Here is a 24,044-nt window from a genome sequence, read left to right as displayed (position 1 = left end):
TGCCCCACTTGTGTGTGCGGGTATGCTCTTTCCCTCTCAAAAATAATAAGCATTAAAAAAAAAATTCATGCTGGAGATCTTAAGAATTACTGTGATGTATATTTCCAAGTGAACTTATTAGTGAATCAGAAGACAGCTACTCTAAGAAATGAATCACCATTTAAATATTTTTAATATAAGACAACTCTCTTCTTTGCTCAGTTGTCTTATAATCTTTATGACTTTTTTTTTCCTTAGTTAAGCAGTTTCCAAGAGTAACTGCCTAAAAAGGAATGTATTCAAAGAACTTAATACCCTCAAACAATGCTAACAGGAATGTAAATGGTGCAGCCACTGTGGAAAAGTTTGGCAATTCCTCAAAGACTTAACATAAAGTTACCTCACAACCTAGCAATTCCACGTCTAGGTATATAACAGACCTGCAAACATCTGTCCACACACACTGTTATACATGGATGTTTCATAGCGTTACTCGTAATAACCAAAGAATGGAAACAACCCAAATACTATCAACTGAACAAATAATATGTGTTTTGTTCATACGATGGAATACTATTCAGCCACACACAAAAAAAGTACTGTCTGCTATAACATGAATAAACCCAGAAAACATGATGGCTGAGTGAAAAGTGCTAGTCATAAGCCTACACATTGTGAGACTCCATTTATACAAAACGTCTAGAATAGGAAAATACATGGAAGGCAGGACACAGATTAGTGGTTTCCGGGAGCTGAAGACAGGGAGGAATGATGAGTAACTGCTAATGGATATGGGATTTCTCTGTAGGTAAAAACTGTTTTGGAAATTAGATGGTGGAGGTAGTTGCACAACTCTGTGAATATACTAAAAACCAATGAAATGAAAACTTTAAATGGGTGAAATTTATGATATGTGAATTCATGTCAATAAAGCTGCTAAAAAAGAAAACATGTTCTGTAATTGCTTTAAACATGACTTCTGGAAGCAGTCTGGTTGTAGGAAATACACGTAATGCTACGTCAATTTCTTAGAAATCTTTTAAAATATGCCAGAAGTTTTTTTCCTTTAAAAAAAAAAAAATGCAACTATAGCAAACACACTACAAACTGTCTTCCCCAAGAGTCTAAAATGATGTGGGCTCTAATCAATACACCTCACCATAACTTTAAAAGAGGATCAACTCTTGGGGCACCTGGATGGCTTAGTCATTTAAGCATCCGACTCTTGATTTCAGCTCAGGTCATGATCTCACAGTTCATGGGTTCGAGCTCCTCATCAGGCTCTGTGCTGGCAGCTTAGAGTCTGCTTGGGATTCTCTCTCTCTCTCTCTCTCTCTCTCTCTCTCTCTCCTTCTGCCCCTACCCTATTTATACTCACTTTCTCTCTCTCAAAATAAACAAATAAACATTAAAAAAAAAAGAGGGCGTGTGGGAGTGGGGATGGGTTAAATGGGTAAGGGACATTAAGGAAGACACTTGTTGGGATGAGCACTGGGTGTTATACATAGGGGATGAATCACTGGAATCTATTCCTGAGATCATTGTTACACTATATGCTAACTAACTTGGATGTAAATTAAAAAATCACTTAATTTAAAAAAAAGGATCAACTCTTAAATGTTTTTGGATACAGACTATTGTCCAATTTACAGGATAAAAATTTTAATATTCTCAAGTGTCAACTTCAAATCACAAACCAAACAGACTACGCAAGTCCCTCACGCCTCATGCTCTCGAGAGAAGTCATTCTGAGTAGGGAAAGGGCTAATATTAGGCAGTGCTAGATAAAGGACCCTCAGAGAGGCAGGCTGCAGCTACAAGTGGGAGGCTGAAGTAGCGGTGGGGTTTTGGGAAAAAAAAGGATAAACGTATTCCAGACCTGCCTGGGCCAGTGTCAGGAGTGGAGTCTCACAAACTTTCAGATAAGGTCCCAATAAAAAGTCAGGGACACAAATCCTTGGTGGCAAAACAGTTGGGACGGGACCCCTCTCACTCTTGAGAGCTTTATGCCTTCTCTCAGTAAACTCTACTGCTTTGCCCACTCTCTGTTGGCCACAAGATTCATGCTCGGACTCCTCTGTGCGACAAGGGCCAGAGTCCCTCCCATCCTCCTGTAAAACTCCACCTCCTGAAGCCACTTTCTCAACCTCAAAGCCCAGGGAGGGAAACCCTTCCTGACCTGCCAGGACTCCCTGGGGACTGCTCTTCTCCATCAGGCAACACCAGCACCAGCTTCCAAAACACACGCTCCCACCTTCCAGGGAGGTACTTGGCCACGAGGGATGGCAGGTCCAGGGGTGTCCATGCTGCATCACTGGAAGGAACAGAGCACAGAGGGTAAGCCAGTGCACAAGTCCCATGCAGGAGAAGCACACATGGCAGAGGGATGACAGACCTCAGCAGTTGCTTGTAAAAGTGCTGAACCTTCATCTGGTGCACTGTCTTGTTCCTGAGCCACCGTAACCTACAAAGAAAGGAAGACACTGTGCCTTCATGAGGCCACCTCAGTACCCATGAAAGGAATTTGGTGAATATTTACTGATGTTCTGAGTGGAAAGTAACTGGTTAATAGTGTCTCCTGATAGAGAATGGTTAGGAGACCAAGAAAACTTTTTCTGATAAACAGATCAGTCAGAGAATTTGTTCATTCCACAAATATCAAGCCATGGGAGATGAGTAGTAAACAGACAAAAATCCTGCCCTCAAGAACAGTCATGGGGACAGAAGAAACTCCACCAATGAAAACTGATAGATGTATCCAGAAAGACCAGAAGACAAAGATGTGATTCTAAGTAAAATTCAATTACCAGGCCCTGAGTGTTTTAAGTGGAAAAGGAGTGTGAAATCAAAGCATGTAGCACAAGTCATACATCCAGAACTAGAGGAAGAGACGACCTTCAAGAATATCCTGCATCTATTTTCACGTTCTCTGATTCTCTCCACCTTCCCTCCAAACACACACATTAATCCACGCTCTCCGTAAAGCCGGGTGGGGCTGGGGAACACTAGGCGGCCATGGCAGGCCAAGTGCTGACCTGGTGCAGGAGATGCCCAGTTTCCCTGCATGGCCCAGATCCAGGAGGCCCTTGGCCAGATTCTCCTCAGCAATGGGGCACTCTGCACTGGGTGCCAATGCCTTCAGGCGGTTGTTCATGTCCACACAGCAAGGCGCTGCAGGGAAAGCCCGCATCTGGCGCCTCAGTTTTTTCCGGGCTGCGACGGCTTCCCTCCACCTGGAGGGCACAACAACGTATCATCATTGGGTATTTTCAAGGTTACTACGAGGACAAATGCAAAACCACAGTCCAATGCTATAACGTAGGGAAGCACATTTTCTGGCAATACATTTAAGTTTTTTTCAGCAATAGTCCTCAAGCTAAGAAATGAAACAATTAAAATTAACACTCAGGCATGGGAAATGCACAAGAGCAGATGAGTGGTGGTAAACAACAAAAGTAGTGAACTGAAGCACCGAAGCTCAATGATCTCTAGACGCTAACTTGGCGATATGGATATGGATACAAGATACACACTCTGACCCAGCCAACACCACTCATGGGAACTTCTCTCCAGATATGTGTGCACCTGTACGAGATGTCTGTACAAGGACGACCACCACAGCACTCTGCCATAGCTAAAAAGAGAAGCCATGTGAAAGTCCATCACCGGAGAACTAGATGGGTCCTTTCTGGCTGCACTGACAACCCTGGGAAGAGTCCAATGTGCTGCTGTGGTGAGGCCTCCGCCTTCCCTCGAGTGGAGTAAAGACAGGTTAGCACAGATGCTGCCGTCTGTGCTAACAACCACAAAAAAGGGCAGAAGGCTTCTGGATGCGTACTCAGCAGCTGCTGCTTCTGAGGAGGAAGATGGGTATGGAGACTTCCGTGGTACGGAGACTCGCTTCTCCCTATATTCCCTCTTATATGGTTAAACTTCCAAGTACACTCTTACTTTAAGTGCTGTTACAAAATGACACATGATACAACATACACAGTACAAGCCCAAGTTTAAAGATTAACGACAGGGTCACCTAGTTGGCTCAGTCAGCTAAGCATCCAACTCTTGATCTCAGCTCAGGTCATGATCTCACAGTTCATGTGATCGAGCCCCACATCAAGCTCTGTGCTGACGGCCCAGAGTCTGCTTGGGATTCTCTCTCCCTCTCTCTCTGCCCCTCCCCTGTTCACGCACTCTCTCTCAAAATAAACTTTTAAAAAAAAATTTTAATACAAAAAGATCCATGATAAAATAGTCACATACTTCCATCCAATTAAGAAGCAGTGGCCATGACCAGCACTGGGCCCTGCTCAATTATGCACGCTCTCACTCCCAAAGGTAACCGCTGCACTAAGTTTATGATCGTTAATTTTCCTTCCCTTCTTTAGGGTTGTACCATCACATAAATTTAAAACAATGTATTTAGTTTGAATATACCCTGTTTGTACGTTGTACAGATTTCCCTAAAAACTGCTTTTTTTCACTTATATAAGTTTTAGAAATTCACCCATGTGGGTGCACACAGCTAGAATTTATTTGGCTTATTCAGAGCCATCTCCCTGCATCGAAAGCATTAGGTAAACGACAGAGAGCAACCTATGAATACTTGTCAAAATACAAAACAGCCCCCAATCTAATTCCTTATTTATCCCTTAGCGTTTACCCTTTAGGAAGGAACATATTCGTGGGTATGTATAATTGACTATATCTGAAAGTATCATCTTTGTAAAAGGCTCTCCCCACATGCATCCATTTCATCTGTAAGGACACAGGACTCACCGCTGGAGATACTTGCAGAAGCACTGCAGTTCCTGGAGGGTCTCCTTTGCAGTCTGGAAAATCTCCTCCCCAAGAAACAAGTCCACCAGGTGAGCACAGACATCCTCACAGCAACGGGCCATGCGGACTCTCTGGTCTGTCTCCACCGCATTCCTATAGAAGAGGATAATCAAGATGGGAGACACTGTACCCAGGGCCCACATACATTGAGGGCTTGCCCTAAAAGTGGCAAGATTCCACATCCTTACTACTGAAATGCAATTGTGCCTCTCCCACAAGAGAAGCTTTAAGATTTTCATTTTACTTTGGGGCGCCTGGGTGGCTCAGTCAGTTAAGCGTCTGACTTCAGCTCAGGTCATGATCTCACGGTTCATGAGACCCGCATCAGGTTCTGTGCTGACAGCTCAGAGCCTGGAGCCTGCTTTGGATTCTGTGTCTCCCTCTCTCTCTGTTCCTCCCCTGCTTACGCTTGCTCTCTCTCTCTCTCTCTCAAAAATAAGTAAATAAATATTAAAAAAAAAAAAGATTTTCATTTTACTTAATGCACAGACCTGTTAAGACAGAGGAAAAGACAAAAGTGGTATAGGCTACTAGATTATAGGTCCAATCAGGCCCTTGTAGACAGTCAATAAATAAACTTTTGTCTTAATAAATTAGCTACAAATTTTAATTTTCAAGTGACCATTAAAATAACTACAACACCTTCTCATCAGCACTATCTGATGTTTGCAATTAAAAGCGTCCCAAGAGCTGGCAGCCAAGATTGGCAGCCCATGTTTCAAATGGCAGTGGCCCTCAATATAAACCAGCATCTAAATGAGATTTTTATGACAAAATTCTGTCAACCAAGGGAGCACAAACAATTTTACCAGATATATTTAGTCACAAAAATCAAAGAAGCTTAAACAAGCAAGACATGTTTTCAATAGTCCTCTATGGCAGGTGGAGACAGTCCTGGTGCTGAGCTGAAGCCCAGATCTCCTGGGACTGTGGAAAAATATATCAAGTCCCAGCTCTTACATATCTCCTAACACTCCTTCCTGGGATTAAGAACAGACATTGATCCATCACTTATGAGGTTTCGTGCTTAAACAGGGAAATAGACTCCCAATTATTAAAGATGCAAAGAAACATTAAACAAAACACTCTGCCTCCTTGCTGTGTCCTCCATCTGCAATGGAATCTGTGCTCTGCCATAGTACAGTCCATCACTTTCAGGGCTACCTCAGGGTGGTTTTTTTTATTTATTTATTTTTTTTTAATTTTTTTTTTTAAGGTTTTATTTATTTTTGAGACAGAGAGAGACAGAGCATGAACGGGGGAGGGGCAGAGAGAGAGGGAGACACAGAATCGGAAGCAGGCTCCAGGCTCTGAGCCATCAGCCCAGAGCCCGACGCGGGGCTCGAACTCACGGACCGTGAGATCGTGACCTGAGCTGAAGTCGGACGCTTAACCGAATGAGCCACCCAGGCGCCACTCAGGGTGGTTTAGGCACAAAGACAGATTTCCCTGCACACTGAACTTCTTTCTTCCCTGAAGCTTGACAGTGAAATTAATAAAGTTCTTAGGCAGCCATCAACTTAATATAAACTACTAAACATATAAGATGTTATAGTATATAAGCCTCATGGTAACCACAAATCAAAAACCTATACTAGACACACAAAAAATAAAGAGAAAGGAATCCAAGCATAGTAGTAAAAAAAGCCATCAAACCGCAAGTGAAGAGAGCAAAAGAAAGGAACAGAGAAAAACTACAGAAAAAACAGAAAGCTATTAACAAAATGGCCATAAGTATATACGTATCAATAATTACTTTAAATGTAAATGCTCCAATCAAAACATACAGGGTAACTGAATGGATTAAAAAAATAAGATACATAGGGGCACCTGGGTGGCTCAGTCAGTTAAGCGCCCAACTTCAGCTCAGGTCATGACTTCAGCTCAGGTCATGATCTTGTGGTCCATGAGTTTGAGCCCTGCCCCAGGCTCTGTGTTGACAGCTCAGAGCCTGGAGCCTGCTTAGTATCCTGTGTGTCTCTCTCTGCCCCTCCCCCACTCACGCTGTCACAGTCTCTCTCTCAAAAAATAAATACACATTTAAAAAAAAAAAAAAAAAAGACCCATCTAAATGCTGCCTACAAGAGACTCACATCTGACCTAAAGACATATAGACTGAAAGTGAAGGGGTGAAAAACATATACCATGCAAATGAAGGGGGAAAAAAGCCAAGATAACAATACTTAGACAAAGTAAACTTTAAAACAAAAATCATAGCAAGAGACAAAACACAGACAAGAGATGTAATGATAAAGGAAACAATCCCAACAGGAGAACATAACAATTATAAGTATCTATGCACCCAACATGGAAGCACCTAAATACATAAAGCAAATGTTAATAGACAAAGAAGAAAAACCGACAGTAATACATACAGTAATGACAGAGGACTTTAACACCATATTTACTTCATGGATAGATCATCCAGACAGAAAATCAACAAGGAATCCGTCTCTTTGAACAACGTATCACACCAGCTGGGCCTGACAGTTATATATGGAACATTTCATCCGAAAACAGCAAAATACATTCTTTAAGTGTACATGGAACGTTCTCAGGACAGATCACGTTAGGCCACAGAACATGTCTCAATAAATTTAAGACGACTGAAATCACATCAAGCATCTCTTTCAAACACAACAGTACAAAACTATAAATCAACTACAACAAAAAAATCTGGAAAGAACACAAATACATGGGGGCTAAACAACATGCTACTAAAAAATGAATGGGTCAACCAAGAAATCAAAAAAGAAAAAAATATATATACATATATATATGGAGACAAATGAAAATGAAAACACAACAGTTCAAAATCTTTGGGATGCAACTGTTCCAAGAGGGAAGTTTATAGTGATGCAGGCTCAAGAAACAAGAAAAATCTCAAACAACCTAACCTTACACCTAAAGGAGCTAGGGAAAAAAAAGAACAAACAAAATTCAAAGCTTATAGAAGGAAAGAAGTAGTAAAGATTAGAGCAAAAATAAATGAAACTGACAGTAGACAATCATAGAAAAGATTACTAAAACCAAGAGCTGGTTCTTTGAAAAGATAGACAAAATTGATAAACCTTTAGCCAGACTCATCCAAAAAAAGAGAGGATTCCAATAAATAAAATAAGAAATGAAGGAGAAGAAATAACAACTGACACCACAAAAATACAAAGGATTATAAGAAAATATTATGAAAAATTATATGCCAACAACCTGGACAACATAGAAGAAATAGATAAATTCCTAGAAACACACAATCTTCTAAAACTGAAATAGGAAGGAACAGAAAATTTCAAAAGGTTACTAGTAATGAAATGGAATCAGTAATCAAAAAACTGCCAACAAACAACAGTCTAGGACCAAATGGCTTCACAAGTAAATTCTACCAAATATTTAAATAAGAGTTAATACCTACTGTTCTCAAAATATTCCAAAAAAGGAGAAGAGGAAGCAAAACACCCAAATTCATTCTACAAAACCAGCACTATTCTAATACCAAAACAGACAAAGATACTACAAAAACAGAAAATTACAGACCAATCTCTCTAATGAACACAGATGAGAAAATCCTCAACAAAATAGTAGCAGACTGAATACAACAATACATTAAAACATTATTCACCACAGTCAAGTGGGATTTATTCCAGAGATACAAATGTTGGTCAATATTCACAAATCGATCAATATGACACACCACAACAAGAAAGGATAAAAACCATATGATCATCTCAACAGATGCAGAAAAAGGGTCTGACAAAATGCAACACCCATTCATAATAAAAAACCCTCAACAAAATGAAATAATAAACATCATAAAAGCCTCAACATAATAAAAGCCATATATGAAAAACTCACAGCTAACATCATATTCAACGGTGAAAAACTTGAGAGCTTTTCCTCTAAGATCAATAACAAGTCAAGGATGCCCACTCTCACCACTTGTATTCAACATAGTATTGGAAGTCCCAGCCATAGCAATAAAACAAGAAAAAGAAATAAAAACATCCAAATTGTTAAAAAAGTAAAACTGTCACTATTTGCAGATGATGTGATACTACATACAGAAAACCCTAAAGACTCCACCAAAAAACTATAAGAACTTATAAATGAATTCAATTAAGTTGTAGGATACAAAATTAATACACAGAAATTTGTTGCATTTCTATACACTAATAATGAAGTAGAAGGAGAAATTAAGAAAACAATACCATTTACAGTTGCACCAAAAAGAATAAAACAGCAAGGATAAATTTAACCAATGAGGTAAAAGACCTGTACTATAAAACACTGATTAAAGAAACTGAAGAGGACACAAATGGAAAGGTATTCCATGCTCATGGGTTGAAAGAGAATATTAATAAAGTGTCCATAATACCCAAAGCAATCTACAAATTCAATATAATCTCTATCAAAACACCAATAGCATTCTTCACAGAACAAAAACAAATAATCCTAAAATCTTTATGGAACCAAAAAGACCTCAAATAGTCAAACCAAACTTGAGAAAGAATAACGAAGTTGAAAGTATCACACTCTTAGATTTCATAATCTACAAAACTATAGTGATCAAAATAGTATGGTACTGGCACAAAAAGAGACACACAGACAATGGAACAGGATAGAGGGCCCCTACCTACATGGTCAATTGTCTATAAACAAAGGAAGCAAGAATATACAATGGGTAAAAGACAGTCTTTTCAACAAATGGTGTAGGGAAAACTGGACAGCTACATGCATAGGAATGAAACTGGACTACTTTCTCACACTACACACAGAAATATGAACTCAAAATGGATTAAAGACCTCAATCTGAGATCTGAGACCTGAAACCTTAACACTCCTAAAAGAAAACATAGGCAGCAATCTCTTGGGACATCAGCCTTAGCAACATATTTATGGGTAGGTCTCCTCAGGCAAAGGAAACAAAAGAAAAATAAACTACTGAGATTATACCAAAGTAAAAAGGTTTAGCACAGTGAAGGAAACCATCAGCAAAATAAAAAGGCAACCCAATGATGGGAGAAGATATCTACAAATAAAAAATAAAAGAGACAATATAGTAAATAATATTGTAATTACGTTGCATCATGACAAGTGATGAATACACTTATCATGGTGAACACTGAATAATTTATAAAACTTTCAAATCAACATGTTGTACACCTGAAACTAATATAACACTGCATGTTAATTACACTTCAATTTTTAAAAAGTTAATAAAGTTCTTAAGTGAGATGGCTCAAAATGATCTTTTAACATCTGAAACAAGGGAAGGGACCTCCTACTTGAGAAAATTAATGGTAAATGACTTGGTGTACAAGACTGCCAATGAATTATTTTGCTAACAGACACTTGCCCACACCCAGCGCAGGGTCCACAATGAGGATGAGAGTGTATGTAAGTGAGGCCCTCTCTGTAGGCAACACATACCAAGTACATGGATGGCATTTTACTGTTTGGCTATCCAAAAGATATGCTACCCCCCTGTCCAAGTGAAACACAGCTAGCCTGAACTTCACCAGCCTGGCCACAGCACTTCAAAAACCCCATTTTGTCCCACCAGCCCACACCCTCAAACTACAACTTCATTTACTTCAACTCCTGGGAGCAGGTTTCCCTCACGCATTCTGTCACCACAAGTTCTGTCAGCTCTGTAGCCAGGCCATGGCTCAGCTGAGTTAACACCAGTTCTCTCTCTTGTTTCAACCTAAGGGTAAAAGAAAAAAAAGCACAAGAGTAATGTTTAAGAATAAAAAGTGTCAGTACACTCCGTGACCTCATGGGTCGGGATTTGAGTTGTGCCTCCTAATAAGCTGGCAGGCCCACTCCTCTAATCCCACCAGACATGACACACAGCCACCCACACCCCAGCTCCCCTGACCACCACTCTTACCCCCAACTCCAGCTACACGGAGGGCTGCTGCTCACAAGGTGGGTGTGGCCTCAGGACCCCCACCCACTCCCTGAGCTGCACTGCATGAGGATGCTGGGTGAGCCATGGGTTTCATGCTAGTGCAATGGACAACAGTAAGAGCATCCTAGACCAGGGTGAATTCTGTCCTTTGTCCACACACCCCGACCTCAGGCGCACTGCAGGAACACGACACACTCACCTTTCCTCTTCAGCCTGCCGCCTCTCCTCCTCCTTTCGCTCCCTTTCCTTAGACACTTCCTCAGCTGCAATGTGCCTCAAAATGCCTGTGGTTGCAGCTGTTAACAGCTCCTCCATAGCAGCATTGGAAACACTATGCAGAGAAAAGTGGATACGATTCTAAATAAATAAAAGCCAAGGAAGCCACATAACTTCTAATATTAACAAGGAAAAAATATATATTTAGCTTTTAGCATAAAAATTAAGCATGTGGTTAGAAACATACAATCAAAACTGACTCATGTAAAAACAGAAAATCTGAATGGGGTGCCCAGGTAGCTCAGTTGGTTAAGCCATCTGACTTTGGCTCAGGTCATAATCTCACAGTTTGTGAGTTCGAGCCCTGAGTTAGCCTCTTCTGCTGTCAGCCTGGAACCCACTTTGGATCCTCTGCCCATCTCTTCCTGTCCCCCGCCGCCGCCATGTGCACGCACATGCTCTCTCTCTCAAAAATAAACATTAAAAAAAAAAGAAAATCTGAATAGACCTGTAACTTGTAAAGAGATTCATTGAGTCTTCAAAAACCCCTCCCAAGGGGCACCTGGGTGGCTCAGTCAGTTAAGCATCCAACTTCAGCTCAGGTCATGATCTCACGGTCCGTGAGGTCAAGCCCCATGTCAGGCTCTGTGCTGACAGCTCAGAGCCTGAAGCCTGCTTCAGATTCTGTCTCCCTTTCTCTCTGACCCTCCCCCGTTCATGCTTTGTCTCTCTCTGTCTCAAAAATAAATTAAAAAATTAAAAAAACAAAAACAAAAATAAAAACCAAAAACCCCTCCCAAAAAAGGAAAGTCCAGAACCAGATGGCTTCACCATTAATTCTATCAAACACTTAAAAGAAGAACAGCCCTTCTCAAACTCTTCCAAAAACCTAAAGAGGAAGAAACACTTTTTAACACTTGAGGCCAGCATTACTCTATCTGAAACCAAAACCAGAAAAAGACACTATAAGAAAATCACACACCTGGGCGCCTGCCTTGCTCAGTTGGTTAAGCGTCTCTGTCTCACGCTTTGTCTCTGTCTCTCAAAGATGAATAAATGTTAAAAAAAAATTTAAAAAAAAGACAACCACACACCAGGGGTGCCTGGGTGGCTCAGTCAGTTAAGCATCTGACTTCAGCTCAGGTCGTGATCTCACAGTTCTTGAGTTTGACCCCTGCATCAGGTGAGCTCGAGCCCCATTCCAAGCTCTGAACTCTGTCTTCCTCTCTCTCTGCAGTTTGTGGGATTCTCTCTCTCCCTTTCTCTGCCCCTCGCTCACACTCACGTTCTCTCAAAAATAAATAAATAACCATACACCAATATCCCTTATGCATACTGACAGTAAAAAAAATCCTCAACAAAACAGCAAACCAAAATTCACCAATATATTTAAAAGATTATACAAAATAACCTAGTGGGATTTACTCCTGGAATGCAAGGAATAGTTCAACAAATGAAAAACAATGTAATACAAACACATTAATGAACTGAAGGGGGGACAACCCACGTGATCATCTCAATTGATGCAGAAAGAGCATGTGACAAAATTCAGCACCAGTTTCATGATGAAAACACTAAAAAAAAAAATAGAAATAGACACGATATAGTCTATATATGAAACACTCACTAGACACTAGACACGATATAGTCTATATATGAAACACTCACAGCTAGCATCAGATTCAGATATGAAAGACAAAGTTTTTCCTCTAAGACCAGGAACAAAACAAGGATGTCCTATTTGCTGATTCTATTCAATACCATATTGGAGATTACAGAAAAATAAAAAACATCTAAACTAGAAAGAAAACTTTATTCATTGAGGACATGATCCTGTACACAGAAAATCCTAAGAAATCCACTCAAAACCTATTAGAACTAATAAACAAGTTTAGCAAAACTGGAATATAAGGATCAAAAATTCAATGGTATTTATTTCTATCACTAGCAATGAGCGTTCTAAAAATAAAATTAAAACAATCTGATTTACAATAGCAGTGAAAAATAAAGCAATTAGGAATAAATTTAATCAAGGAAATTAAAGACATGTACAATGAAAAGCACAAAACACTGCTGAAATTAAAGATGACCCGAACAAACAGAAAGCCCATGTGAATAAACTGGAAGACTTTTTAAAAAAAACAATCATCTGGGACACCTGGGTGATTCACTCGGTTAGGTGTCTGAGTCTTGATTTCAACTCAGGTCATGATCTCATGGTTCATGAGACTGAGCCCCACGTCAGGCTCCACACTGACAAGGTGGGGCCTGCTTGGGATTCTCTCTTCCTCTCTCTTTGCCCCTCCACACATACACATGCACGTGCATGCTGTCTCCCTCCCTCTCTCTCAAAGAAAGAAAGAAAGAAAGAAAAGAAAGAAAAGAAAAAAACCTTTAAAAATAATCTATGGGGCACCTGGGTGGCTCAGTCGGTTAAGTGCCCAACTTCAGCTCTGGTCATGATCTCACAGTTCATGAGTTTGAACCCCTCATCGGGCTTGCTGCTGTCAGTACAGAGCCCCCCTTCATATCCTCTGTCCCATCTCTCTGCCCCTCCCCAGCTTGCACTCTCTCAAAAATAAACACTAAATAGAGTCAACATTTTTTAGAAACCTTAAAAAAATATATAATAGTAATCTTCTATGCCCAACATGGAGACTGAATTCACAACCGCAAGGTCAAGAGTCGCCTGCTTTACCAACGGAGCAAACAAGGTGCCCCTAGACTGGAAGACTTAATGTTAAGATGTCAACACTACCCAAAGCAATCAACAGATTCAATGCATCACTATCAAAATCCCAAAGAGATTTGGGAAAAATTCATCCTAAAATTCATATGGAATTTCAAGGGACCCCAAATAGTGAAACTGTCTTGAAAAAGAGAAACAAATTTGAAGGACTCATGCTTTGTGATTTCAAAGCTTACTACAACTTACTACAAAACTACAGTAATCAAAACAATGCGATACTAAAACAGACATATGGATCAACAGAACAGACTAGAGAATCCAGGAAGAAACCCTCACGTATATGGCCAATTGATTTTCAACAAGGGTGCCAAGACCATTCAAAGAGGAAAAGACGGTTATTTCAACAGCTGGTGCTGATAAAACTAAGTACTCATATACAAAAGAATGATGTTGAATCTTTATCTTACACCATATATGAAAACGAAACCAACATGGATTGAAGACCTACACTTAAGAGCTAAAACTATAAAGGTCTTAGAAGAAAACACAGGGAAATAATAACGTTGGATTTCGCAATTTCTTGAACATGACACCAAAAGCACAGGCAACAAAAGAAAAATTAGATAAAATGGACTACATAAAACAAAACAAAAAAAATGGACTCTATAAAATTTAAGACTTGTGTAGATTGAAGGACACTATCAAGAGAATGAAAAGACACAGAAAAGACATCCCCAAACAGACTGGGAAAAAATATGTGCAAATCATATATCTGAAAAGGGATTAAAATCCAGAACATAAAAGAACTCCTACAAACTCAACAACAAAAAAACAATTCAAAAATGGCCAAAGGACTTAAATATAGATTTCTCCAAATAAGATACACAAAAGACCAATAGGCACACAAAAACATGCTCGACATCGTTAGTTACTAGGGAAGTGCAAATCAAAACTACAATGAGATACCACTTCACACCCATTATGATAGTTACTATAAAAACATTTTTTTAAAAAAAAGATACTATGTGTTGGCAAGAAGGTAGAGAAAATGGAATCCTTGTGCACTGCTGGTGAGAATATAAAATGGTGCAACTGCTGCAGAAAATAGTTTGGCAGTTGTTTAAAAAGTTAAAAATAGATCATATGATCTAGTAATTCCACTCCTAGGCTTACACCCATAAGAACTGCAATCAGGGAATCAGTTATTTGTAAACCAATGTTCGTAACAGCATTATTCAGAAGGTAGCATAATCAAAAGGTAGAAATAATCCCAAGGGTCCATCAATAAATGAACAAAATGTGGTGTATATACACGTTACATATGTTTATAAAGTTGACTCTTGAACAACACAGGTTTGAACTGCACAGGACCACTTACACATAGAATACTGTAAGTATACTTTCTCTTCCTTGTTTTTTCCCCGATGATCTGAATAACCATTTCTTTTCTCTAGCTTACTTTATTGTGAGAATGCAGTATTTAATACCTTAACATACACAACATATGTTGACTATCGATATTATCAGTAAGGCTTCCAATCCACAAATTGTAAACAGTTAGGATTTTGGGAAGTCAAACGTCACACTTGATCTTTTAATTTAATGTTTGTTTATATTTGAGAGAGAGAGTGCGCAAGCAGGGGAGGGGCAAAGAGAGAGACAGGGACAGAATGTGAAGAAGGTTCCATGCTCTGAGCTGTCAAGAAAGAGCCCGACATGGGGCTTGAACCCATGAGCCAGGAGTTCATGACCTGAGCTGAAGTTGGACGCTTAACTGACTGAGCCACCCAGGCGCCCCAGTTATACTCGGTTTTTGACTGCACAGGGGGTTGGCACCCCTAACTCCCCATGTTGGTCAAGGATCAACTGTACATTTTAATAAGAGTATTATTCAGCCATAAAAAGGAATAAAATGCTGACACACGCTACAATGTAGATGAACTTGAAAACATTCTTGTGTCTAAAAAAAGTCAGACAAAAAAGGACAAATGCTATTATGATGCCACTCATGTGAGGTACCTAAAAAAGACAAACTCATAAAGACAGAAAGTAGAATAGAGGTTACCAGGAGTTGGGGAAAGAGAAGAATGGGAAACTATTGTCTAATGGGTCTAGCTTCTGTTTGGGATGACAAAAAAGTTCTGCAAATAGACTGTGGTGAAGGATACCATTAATGTACTTAATGTCACTGAACTGTACACATAAAAATGGTTGATTTTTTTATGTACATTTTATCAAAATAAGTTGAGCCAACAGAAATCATATTTATTCTTATTTCAAGCAAACAGAAAATATGTACCTGACTCTAGTATAAGAAAATGAATCAATAAAATTAATCCTTTTGAGTCATCTACATTTATACAGGTAAAATAATGCTTTTTAATCATTGTGTGGTTTCATATGTAATAGAATTTTTTCTTTTTTTATTTGAGAGTGAGAGCAAGCATGCAAAATGCGGGGGAGGGCAGAGCGAGAGAGAGAATCTTTTTTTTTTTTTTTTTTAATGTTTATTTATTTTTGAGACAGAGAGAGACAGAGCATGAATGGGGAAGGGGCAGAGAGGAGACACAGAATCTGAAACAGGCTCCAGGCTCTGAGCTGTCAGCACAGAGCCTGACGTGGGGCTCGAACTCACGGACCGCGAGATCATGACCTGAGCCGAAGTCGGCCGCTTAACCAACTGAGCCACCCAGGCGCCCCTAAAGAATCTTAAGCAGGCTCCACGCTCAAGGCTCAACTCCATCCATGACCCTGGGATCTTGACCTGAGCCAAAATCAAGAGCTGGAAGTTCAACCTACTGAGCTACCCAGGCACCCTAGGATTTTTAAAACATGTTTAAAATCCTTAAGAGTCTGATTTACTAGGGGCACCCGGGTGGCTCAGTCAGTTAAGGATCCAACTTCAGCTCAGGGCATGATCTCACAGTTTGTGAGTTCAAGACCCACATCAGGCTCTGTGCTGACGGCTTGGAGCCTGGAGCCTGCTTCAGATTCTGTGTCTCCCTCTCTCTCTGCCCCCTCTCCTGCTCATGCACGGTCTCTCTCTGTCTCAAAAATAAACATTAAAAAAAAAAAAAAATCTGGTTTACTGGGACACCTGGGTGGCTCAGTAGGTTAAGTGTCTGACTTCAGCTCAGGTCATGATCTCACGGTTCATGAGTTCCAGCCCTGCACTGGACTCCCCGCTGTCAGCACAGAACCTGCTTCAGATCCTCTGTCCACCTCTCTCTTTGCCCCTCCCCCATTTGTGCTCTCTCCCTCTCTCTCTCTCTCTCTAAAAAAAAACATTAAAAAAAGGAATCTGATTTACTACATTAATTGGCTTTAATTAACTTTATGAAAGTTTTTTAAACGCTTAGAAAGGTTTTCATTATTTAAATTTCTTTTTTAATGTTCATTTGTTTTTGAGAGAGAGAAAGAATCAAAGCACGAGCAGGGAAGAACAGAGAGAGAGGGAGACACAGAATCCGAAGCAGGCTCTAGGCTCTGAGCTGTCAGCACAGAGCCCAACACGGGGCTCAAACCCACGAACTATGAGATCATGACCTGAGCTGAAGTCGGATGCTTAATCAACTGAGCCACCCAGGCGCCCCAGAAAGATTTTCATTATTAAATTTATTAAGACTAGATATTTAAAATATTAGAATCAAATATATAAAATTTATAAGTGTAGCTTGAAATCTCTGAAGAAATTTCATCACAATATAAGATGCAAATTATAGAAAACGTTTAAGGAAATTTCACCCGTCAAATTTATAAAGTAAAACAATCCCAGATCACATAAAGTATTTTTAATTCTTAACAGAGAATAAACAAATTTTTACTTTACTAGAATTTAAAGGCACGTTTAAAGTTTAAAAAAAAAAACAAGTTTTCAATTTACATTTTAATAAACCTAACATTGCTCAAAAAGCACACACAAACAAGAACTCCATGCCATTGACAAAGAAAAGGTGAGGAACACGAACAGTCACACCCACCTAGAGGGCAGGACCAAAGTTAAGCCTGTACGAATGAGCAGCTGTGACCTCCTGTCCAAGACTGTCAGCAGCTCTCGGAGAGGAAATGTAGAGGGATGGGGCTCGGCCCCAGCGAGCAGACAGCTTCAGAGCAGAAAGGGCGCAGGACTTACCCCAGAGCTGTGGTCGCAAAGGCCGCTCCAGCAGCGCCAACCTCCTCGCAGTCCCTCTGAAGAACCTCCTGGATGAGCTCATCCACCACCTGAGCCAGGTCCTAAGGAGAGGTCACATGGGGGTCAGGGCAACGGCAGCGAGAAACATTGCCTCAATCCAGACTGAGCTTAAAACCAATCTAGCTGCACAGGCTAAGGGTACTGAAAACCTTCACAGAACCAACCAGTCTCACGGAGCAACCCCTCTGGGGCCAAAAAAAACTCCCTTCACGACCTATCAGTGGCTACTTGTCTGAGGGCATCTAACAGTCCTCACGTAGGAACTGGCTACGCTGCTTCGGGAAAGGTTTCCCGCTAATGAACACAGAGGAGCCTTCTGGAGAGGCCAAGGCAAGCCTGCTGCCTGCTCAGTGACGCCATGCCGCCCCCACATCCTATCAAACATCGTCAGTCGCTGCAGCCATTCTTCACAATCCTCTCAGGCCTCCTTAATCATGACCAAAACCGGCCCAAGCAACAGGGTGGCGAGCCCAATCCCACAACCTGTGTGGCCAGTGTGCACACGGTGCTGCGTGCCTGTGGCCCCACGTGTCCCTAGTCAACACGCCCACTGGCTCTCTGGAGCGAGCAGTGTCGAATATCACTCAGAGCACGCACACCAGGGCCACAAGATGGTGCTGGGACAGGACACACTGAAGAGCTGCTCTGACAACTGCGCCCAAGACGGGGGAGCGTCAGCCCCAGCTCAGCCACCCGAGGCCAAGCGACCGCAGGCCGGGTCTCTCCCGGGACCCCCCGCAGGAGACCAGACAACACAGCCTACTCCACAGGGGAGAGGGTAGTCCACAGAGACCCATGCGTCTGCAGAGTTCTCAATGCAGGGCCGCACCTACTTCACCTGTCATGTTACTTCCAAAAAACCCTCAGCGCCTTCTCTAGTCTTAGCTGTAGCCCTTTCAAACAGACACACAGGCAAAGAGCTAGGGAGCCTGGCGCAGCCTGTGCTCAGAGCCCCAAGCTCCTTGCCTAAAAGACAAAGGCTTAAGCCTCCAGGGCCAGGGTCCTAGGACCTGCCGCGGCTGGCACTCAGAATATTCTAGAGCCACAAGCGCAACCACCTTCATGGAAGTGATCTACAGACAGAGGTCAGGCTGGACGTCAGACGCTGTTGGTGACACTGATACGCAACTGGCTCCTCAGAGCCCTGATCTGGAAGATTCCTTACCGCATCAGAGTACGCAGGTGCAGGCCTTGGAGGAAGCAACTCAGGCTGCACAGGGGGCTGCAGGGGGGCCTGCACAGGTGGCTGGAAGAGGCCAGGCACTGTGCTCGGAGTTGGTGCCGGGAGGTGAGGCGGAGAAGCTGGTGTGGGTGCAGGGATGGGAAGAGGCTGCTGGAGAGCAGGTGGGGGCACATCTGCCTCTGTACCACACGCCTCTCCTTTCCCCTCACCTGCAAGGGAAGAGGCAAGTGTGGGCAAATAGGGCAACCCCTGAGCACCCGCAGTGATCCTTACTGGCCACCCTCCCAAGCAATGTCACAGGGGACGGTATGTGCTTCACCTGTGGGAACCAAGCACTATGACATCAGGGAGCCATTCGGGCCACTCTGAAGAGGAGCAAAAGACATGAGCACTGAGCCAATACCCACCCGACCTGCCCCTCACCCTTAAAACAAGACAGATGCTCCTGGCTCCCAAGAGGCTTCCCGAAGGGGCAACAGCTAGTCCCGTCACGTAACGCAGCTCCTCACCTGAGTCCAAGCGGGGTCTCTGAGTGCCTGTGGGCAGCTCCGCAGCCAGGCTCTCCCCAACGTACTTGTTCTGGGAGTTGAAACTGCACACGGGAGCGTGACGAGGGATGGGGGGCAGTGGCCCTCCGTTCACGATTTCCCCAACCGACACTGTCAGCTTCCTGGTAATAACCACCGACTTCCTGGCCTTGGATAACCCCTCTGGTTCCAGGAACGAGGACCGGTTCAGCTCAACACAGCTACCCAGACCACAAAGAACCCACGGAGAGGCGTTACACAGGTAAAAAGCCAACCTTTACCTTCTCAGTGCCCAGCACAAACGCTGAAAGCCCTGTCCCCATCATTAGGTCACCCCACAGCCATGTGTAAATGAGGAGAGAGGCAGTAAAAGCTGACGTGGCAGCTGAGCCCACAGTACCCACAGCTGCCAGCCTGGACATTTCCTTGTGACACGGGAGCCTCCCGGCCTAGCTGGAGACAGCCACAGGTAGAATGCCACACACCTACGTGCTCCTGTCTTATTCCAAAGCTGCCACGTTTCTTTGAGGACTGCAGAAAGCAGATAGGAAGGGGCTGGCAATAAGGAGTTAAGAGGAGGGAAGGGGTGGAGAAACCCCAGCGGGCAATAAGACGTTGGGTGCATGTGCACGCACGTGAGTAAATGGTGCACATTATGGTGCCATTTTCTGGGAGAGGGTCCGCGAGTTTCATGAGGTTCTCAAAACACTGACTCCAAGCAGTGGAGGAGCCCCTGGCCTGGCCCACTGGTGCCTGTCTGGACCACCAGAGGTGGGTAGTTGTCAGTCAGGGGCCAGCAGAAGTCATCTTCAAGAAACAGAAGAAGAAAGACCCTAACCTTTACCTGTAGGATCTTCAGTAACGCGTGAAAAACCCTGATTCTGGAGTTGCAAAGAAATGGGTCTGAACTCCAATCCACTGACGAGCAGCGTGTGACCTGAGGATGCTCCCCAGCCATTCTGAGCCTCACTGATTTCACCTGCACCCCAGGGAGGCAGCATGTGGAATGTGCCCTCCTCTGGGGCCTGGCATGTAGCTGGCACTTCCCAGACCCTCATCAGAATTAAAAACAAACAAAAAAACGAAAACAAAAACAAAGAGAGGCCACCTCTCTGCTCTTACCCATCAGAGACAGTGAGACCGTGGTAGTTCAGGAAGTCTGTGGCCTCCTCACAATCTCGGAAGAGCAGCATGCGCACCACGCCATCCAGGGGAAAGACGGTGGAGCGCTGCGTGCTCACGGTATACGCTATGTTGAGCGCCCGGAGAGCGTCCTTGCGGATCTGAAGAGACAAGATGAATCACTACAGGGTCAAGGGACCAGTTATCCCATAACCACAGAATTGCCAGCATAGGGCACAGCGTCCTGCTGTAGTCCCTCTGGAAAGCAATCTGGCACTAAGGAGCCTAGGCTTAGCAATCAGCAGGGAATTTGCTCAGCAGAAGATAAGCAGAAATGCAAGCGAAGCAATCAGTCTCAGACACAGGAAAAGTCAGGCCATGAAGGCTTTAATTGAAAGAAACCCTAGAAGACAGGGCACCATCAGTGGCTCAGTCGACTGAGCATGTGATTTCAGCTCCGGTCATGATCTCAGTTCATGAGTTCAAGCCCCACATTGGGCTCTGTGAGCGCAAAGCCTGCTTCTGATCCTCTCCCCCACTCTGCCCCTCCCCTACTTGTGTTCTCTCAAAAATAAATAAACAAAAACAAAAACAAAAAAAGAAACCCTAGAAAACAAATTGTCCATCAACAAACAGATCATGTGGAGAGTCAATTATGCATCCTCCGCTTGACAAAAAGCTGTGTGGCAATAAAAATTACCACAGAGATGATGGAGTGAAACAGAAAAATGCATAAATGAACGAAATTTGTAACAAGTGCTTTAGAAAAAAAAAGGAAAAAAAAGGAAAGTGCTAACAAAAATTACATGTGTACGTGTGGGTGCTAGGACTCTGGGTGACCCCTTGCTTCCCCTTGCAGTGCTCTTTAACCCTACCAGTATTTATCCAGTGTTTACTTTGCACCTGGCATGGTTACTGCTGGGCACACAACAATGCACAAAACAAAATCCCTGCCCCAATGACTGGCATGCCAGGGAGAGACCGACGATGAACAAGATGAATCTGTGAAATACACAGCACATGTAATGGTGACATTGCAACCAAGGAAAGAAGGCAGGGGAGAAGGGCAGGCGGGCAGGGTGGGCCCTGCTGAGTTGGTGGCAACCAAGACAACACCAGAAGGTGCCATATGTCTCTGTAAGGAGAAAGAACAGCAGCAAGAACAGCAAGTGCAAAGGCCCTGTGGCAGGAGTGTGCTGGGGTTGAAGGGACTGGAAGAGTCACAGCAGGTGGAGGTGAACAAGGAAGAACCCTATGGGACCATGTCAAACACACTATTTCTCTAAAGAAAAAGCACTTAGATGTCTTTTTGCTCAAAGTTATTAAAATGGGAACAAATGGCCAACATCCTAATGTTGAATAATCGTTTCAAAGTATTAATCATCAGTTTTATTTGTTGAATGTACAGAGTTCCACAAGTAGCATGTTGTTTAAAATCTTTTCATTTGTTCCAGAATTTTGGTTCTGTTGGCAACTGTCAGACCTGACAGTGAGCAGACTTGCACAAGACCATTTATTTGCCTGGACTAAGACCATGGGCTTAGTCACTGTTTATCACTGAACTTGATGTGTGACCAAAGAAAAATAACCTGGAGTCACAGAACCAGCTGGTCACATCCTGAGACACCCCCACCCCAAGCAGCCTCCTCCCCACCAAGCAGACCCCTCACAGCTGGGGGCAGCACAGTGTGTGCGCTGTCAGGGCTGGGGCTGAAGACCTGACTTGAGGAATTTCTGGCATTCAAGCTCTGTGTAAAGCACCAGGTAAGAGACCAGTCTTCCCCAGGTTTGTAACCCCAAGGCACAGCACAGTACTCAACAAAGAACAGGCCCTCAAGATATTTATTGGGACAAATTTAGCATCATCACGTTCATTCCAAAAATAACACTTAAGATTTTTAAGTTAGGGATTTTGCATGTGCAATTTTTGATTTTCAGTTTCCGTGAATGATTATAATGCTGAACTCAAGTCATATATATTTTTTTTTATTGAGAGAGGGAGCACGTGAGCAAGGGCATAGAGAGAGAGAGGGAGAGAGAGAAAAAGAGGAAATGATAGAATAAGAGAATCCCACAAGGGAGAGAGGGAAAGGGAGGAGGGGGGAAGTGGGACTCACCTGAAGCGGGGCTCGTGCTCACCCCATTCAGGATTTAAACTCACGAACCATGAGATCATGACCCGAGCCAAAGTCAGATGCTTAACCAACTGAGCCACCCAGGCGCCCTCAAGTCATATCACTCTAAAGAAATTTGTCTGATCTGAACCTAACAATAGTATATTCCACTGCACAGCCTTTTCCGTCAGTAGTCAATGGCGCCAACCCCTGTAAAACAAGGTACCCCAGTAACCCTCTCAGAGGGCTAGCGCGAGAGGGTTACACAAGAGTCACCCCAGGACCTGCTGAAATGTTCTCAGAATAGAGAAACACTTAAATATCAAAAGTAACAATCTGCTTCCTTTCAATTCTTCAAGTACAGCTACCTTACTCACCTGATTAAAGTAACAATGTAAAAGACATGCGTTCAGATAAGAAGCCGATTGGACCAGTTTGAAAAATCTCACAAAATTATTACTGTTCAATGCAGCAAAAGCCTGAACAGCAAATTTCACTTCGGAGGAATTTCTAACAGCAGGATGGAACTGTTGTACTTCTCTGTCAATTAAAGGAGATAAAGAGATTAGAATTTTATTTTTAATTAGACAAAATTTCCATGAAAACCAGATGTGATTTAAAAAAACAAAGATTTCAACCATATGGAGAAAAAGGGACTTAATGGTGACACGTGCCACTCTGTTAGATTAGTAATTTCGAAGCTGCCACTCTTGGACTAGATTGGGAACAATGGTGTTCTCTAAAAAGATGGTAAATAAACAAATTCACGTAATAATCAATTTAAGGATTATCAAAGAGTCACTTTAACGCCAAATGACTGCAAGCTGTTTTCACAATGATGATGTCTAAACAAAACCTAACTCTGCTATGTAAGTGAACAGCTGACTGAGTCACTCAAGAGCAGAAAGGCACCCATCATCCATGAAAAGACCACACTTCCGTTGTCCATAACCAGTTTATCTCCGGGACCGAATTTTAAAACTAAAAATCGGTAACACATTTCGATATTGTTTAACAAGGTTCTTAGGGAAAACAGTAAGCTAAAAAACAGTTTCAGCATAAATAAGAGAGTCTCGGAAATAAAGGAGTCACTGGCTGTCACCAAGTCCGGTTGACCAACAACAGGGACAGAGACTCAGGGGATTCTGCTGTGTTTTCTCCTATAAATGTCCACCTGTGTAGCAGATCAGTATTTAAAGTTCATTCTTTCTTAATATCCCCCTACAAACATTCGTTTCACACAATTTTTTCCTCTCCTATCACTTAGTTCTATGAGGA

The 24,044-nt window shown here is 42.5% G+C and overlaps 1 protein-coding gene across 4 annotated transcripts in view; it reads right to left on the bottom strand.

Moving 5' to 3' along the window:
- Positions 1-24,044, bottom strand: part of MCM3AP (minichromosome maintenance complex component 3 associated protein) — a 55,054-nt gene that overhangs the window by 16,752 nt on the left and 14,258 nt on the right. For all 4 annotated transcript variants that reach the window (XM_019434630.2, XM_019434632.2, XM_019434629.2 and 1 more), the window contains exons 10-20: positions 23,144-23,306; positions 20,653-20,813; positions 19,513-19,751; positions 18,986-19,212; positions 17,761-17,861; positions 10,923-11,054; positions 10,403-10,516; positions 4,756-4,908; positions 3,015-3,212; positions 2,375-2,443; positions 2,159-2,293 (exon numbers count right to left, since the gene is read on the bottom strand). In XM_019434630.2, coding sequence (XP_019290175.2) covers positions 2,159-2,293; positions 2,375-2,443; positions 3,015-3,212; positions 4,756-4,908; positions 10,403-10,516; positions 10,923-11,054; positions 17,761-17,861; positions 18,986-19,212; positions 19,513-19,751; positions 20,653-20,813; positions 23,144-23,306 — 1,692 coding nt within the window. The remainder of the gene's footprint in view (positions 1-2,158; positions 2,294-2,374; positions 2,444-3,014; positions 3,213-4,755; positions 4,909-10,402; positions 10,517-10,922; positions 11,055-17,760; positions 17,862-18,985; positions 19,213-19,512; positions 19,752-20,652; positions 20,814-23,143; positions 23,307-24,044) is intronic.

Source organism: Panthera pardus, unplaced genomic scaffold (assembly GCF_024362965.1).
Source record: "Panthera pardus isolate Hobbes unplaced genomic scaffold, ASM2436296v1 HiC_scaffold_16, whole genome shotgun sequence".
NCBI classification, from domain to species: Eukaryota; Metazoa; Chordata; class Mammalia; order Carnivora; family Felidae; genus Panthera; species Panthera pardus.
This window is presented reverse-complemented; position numbering and strand designations above follow the sequence as displayed.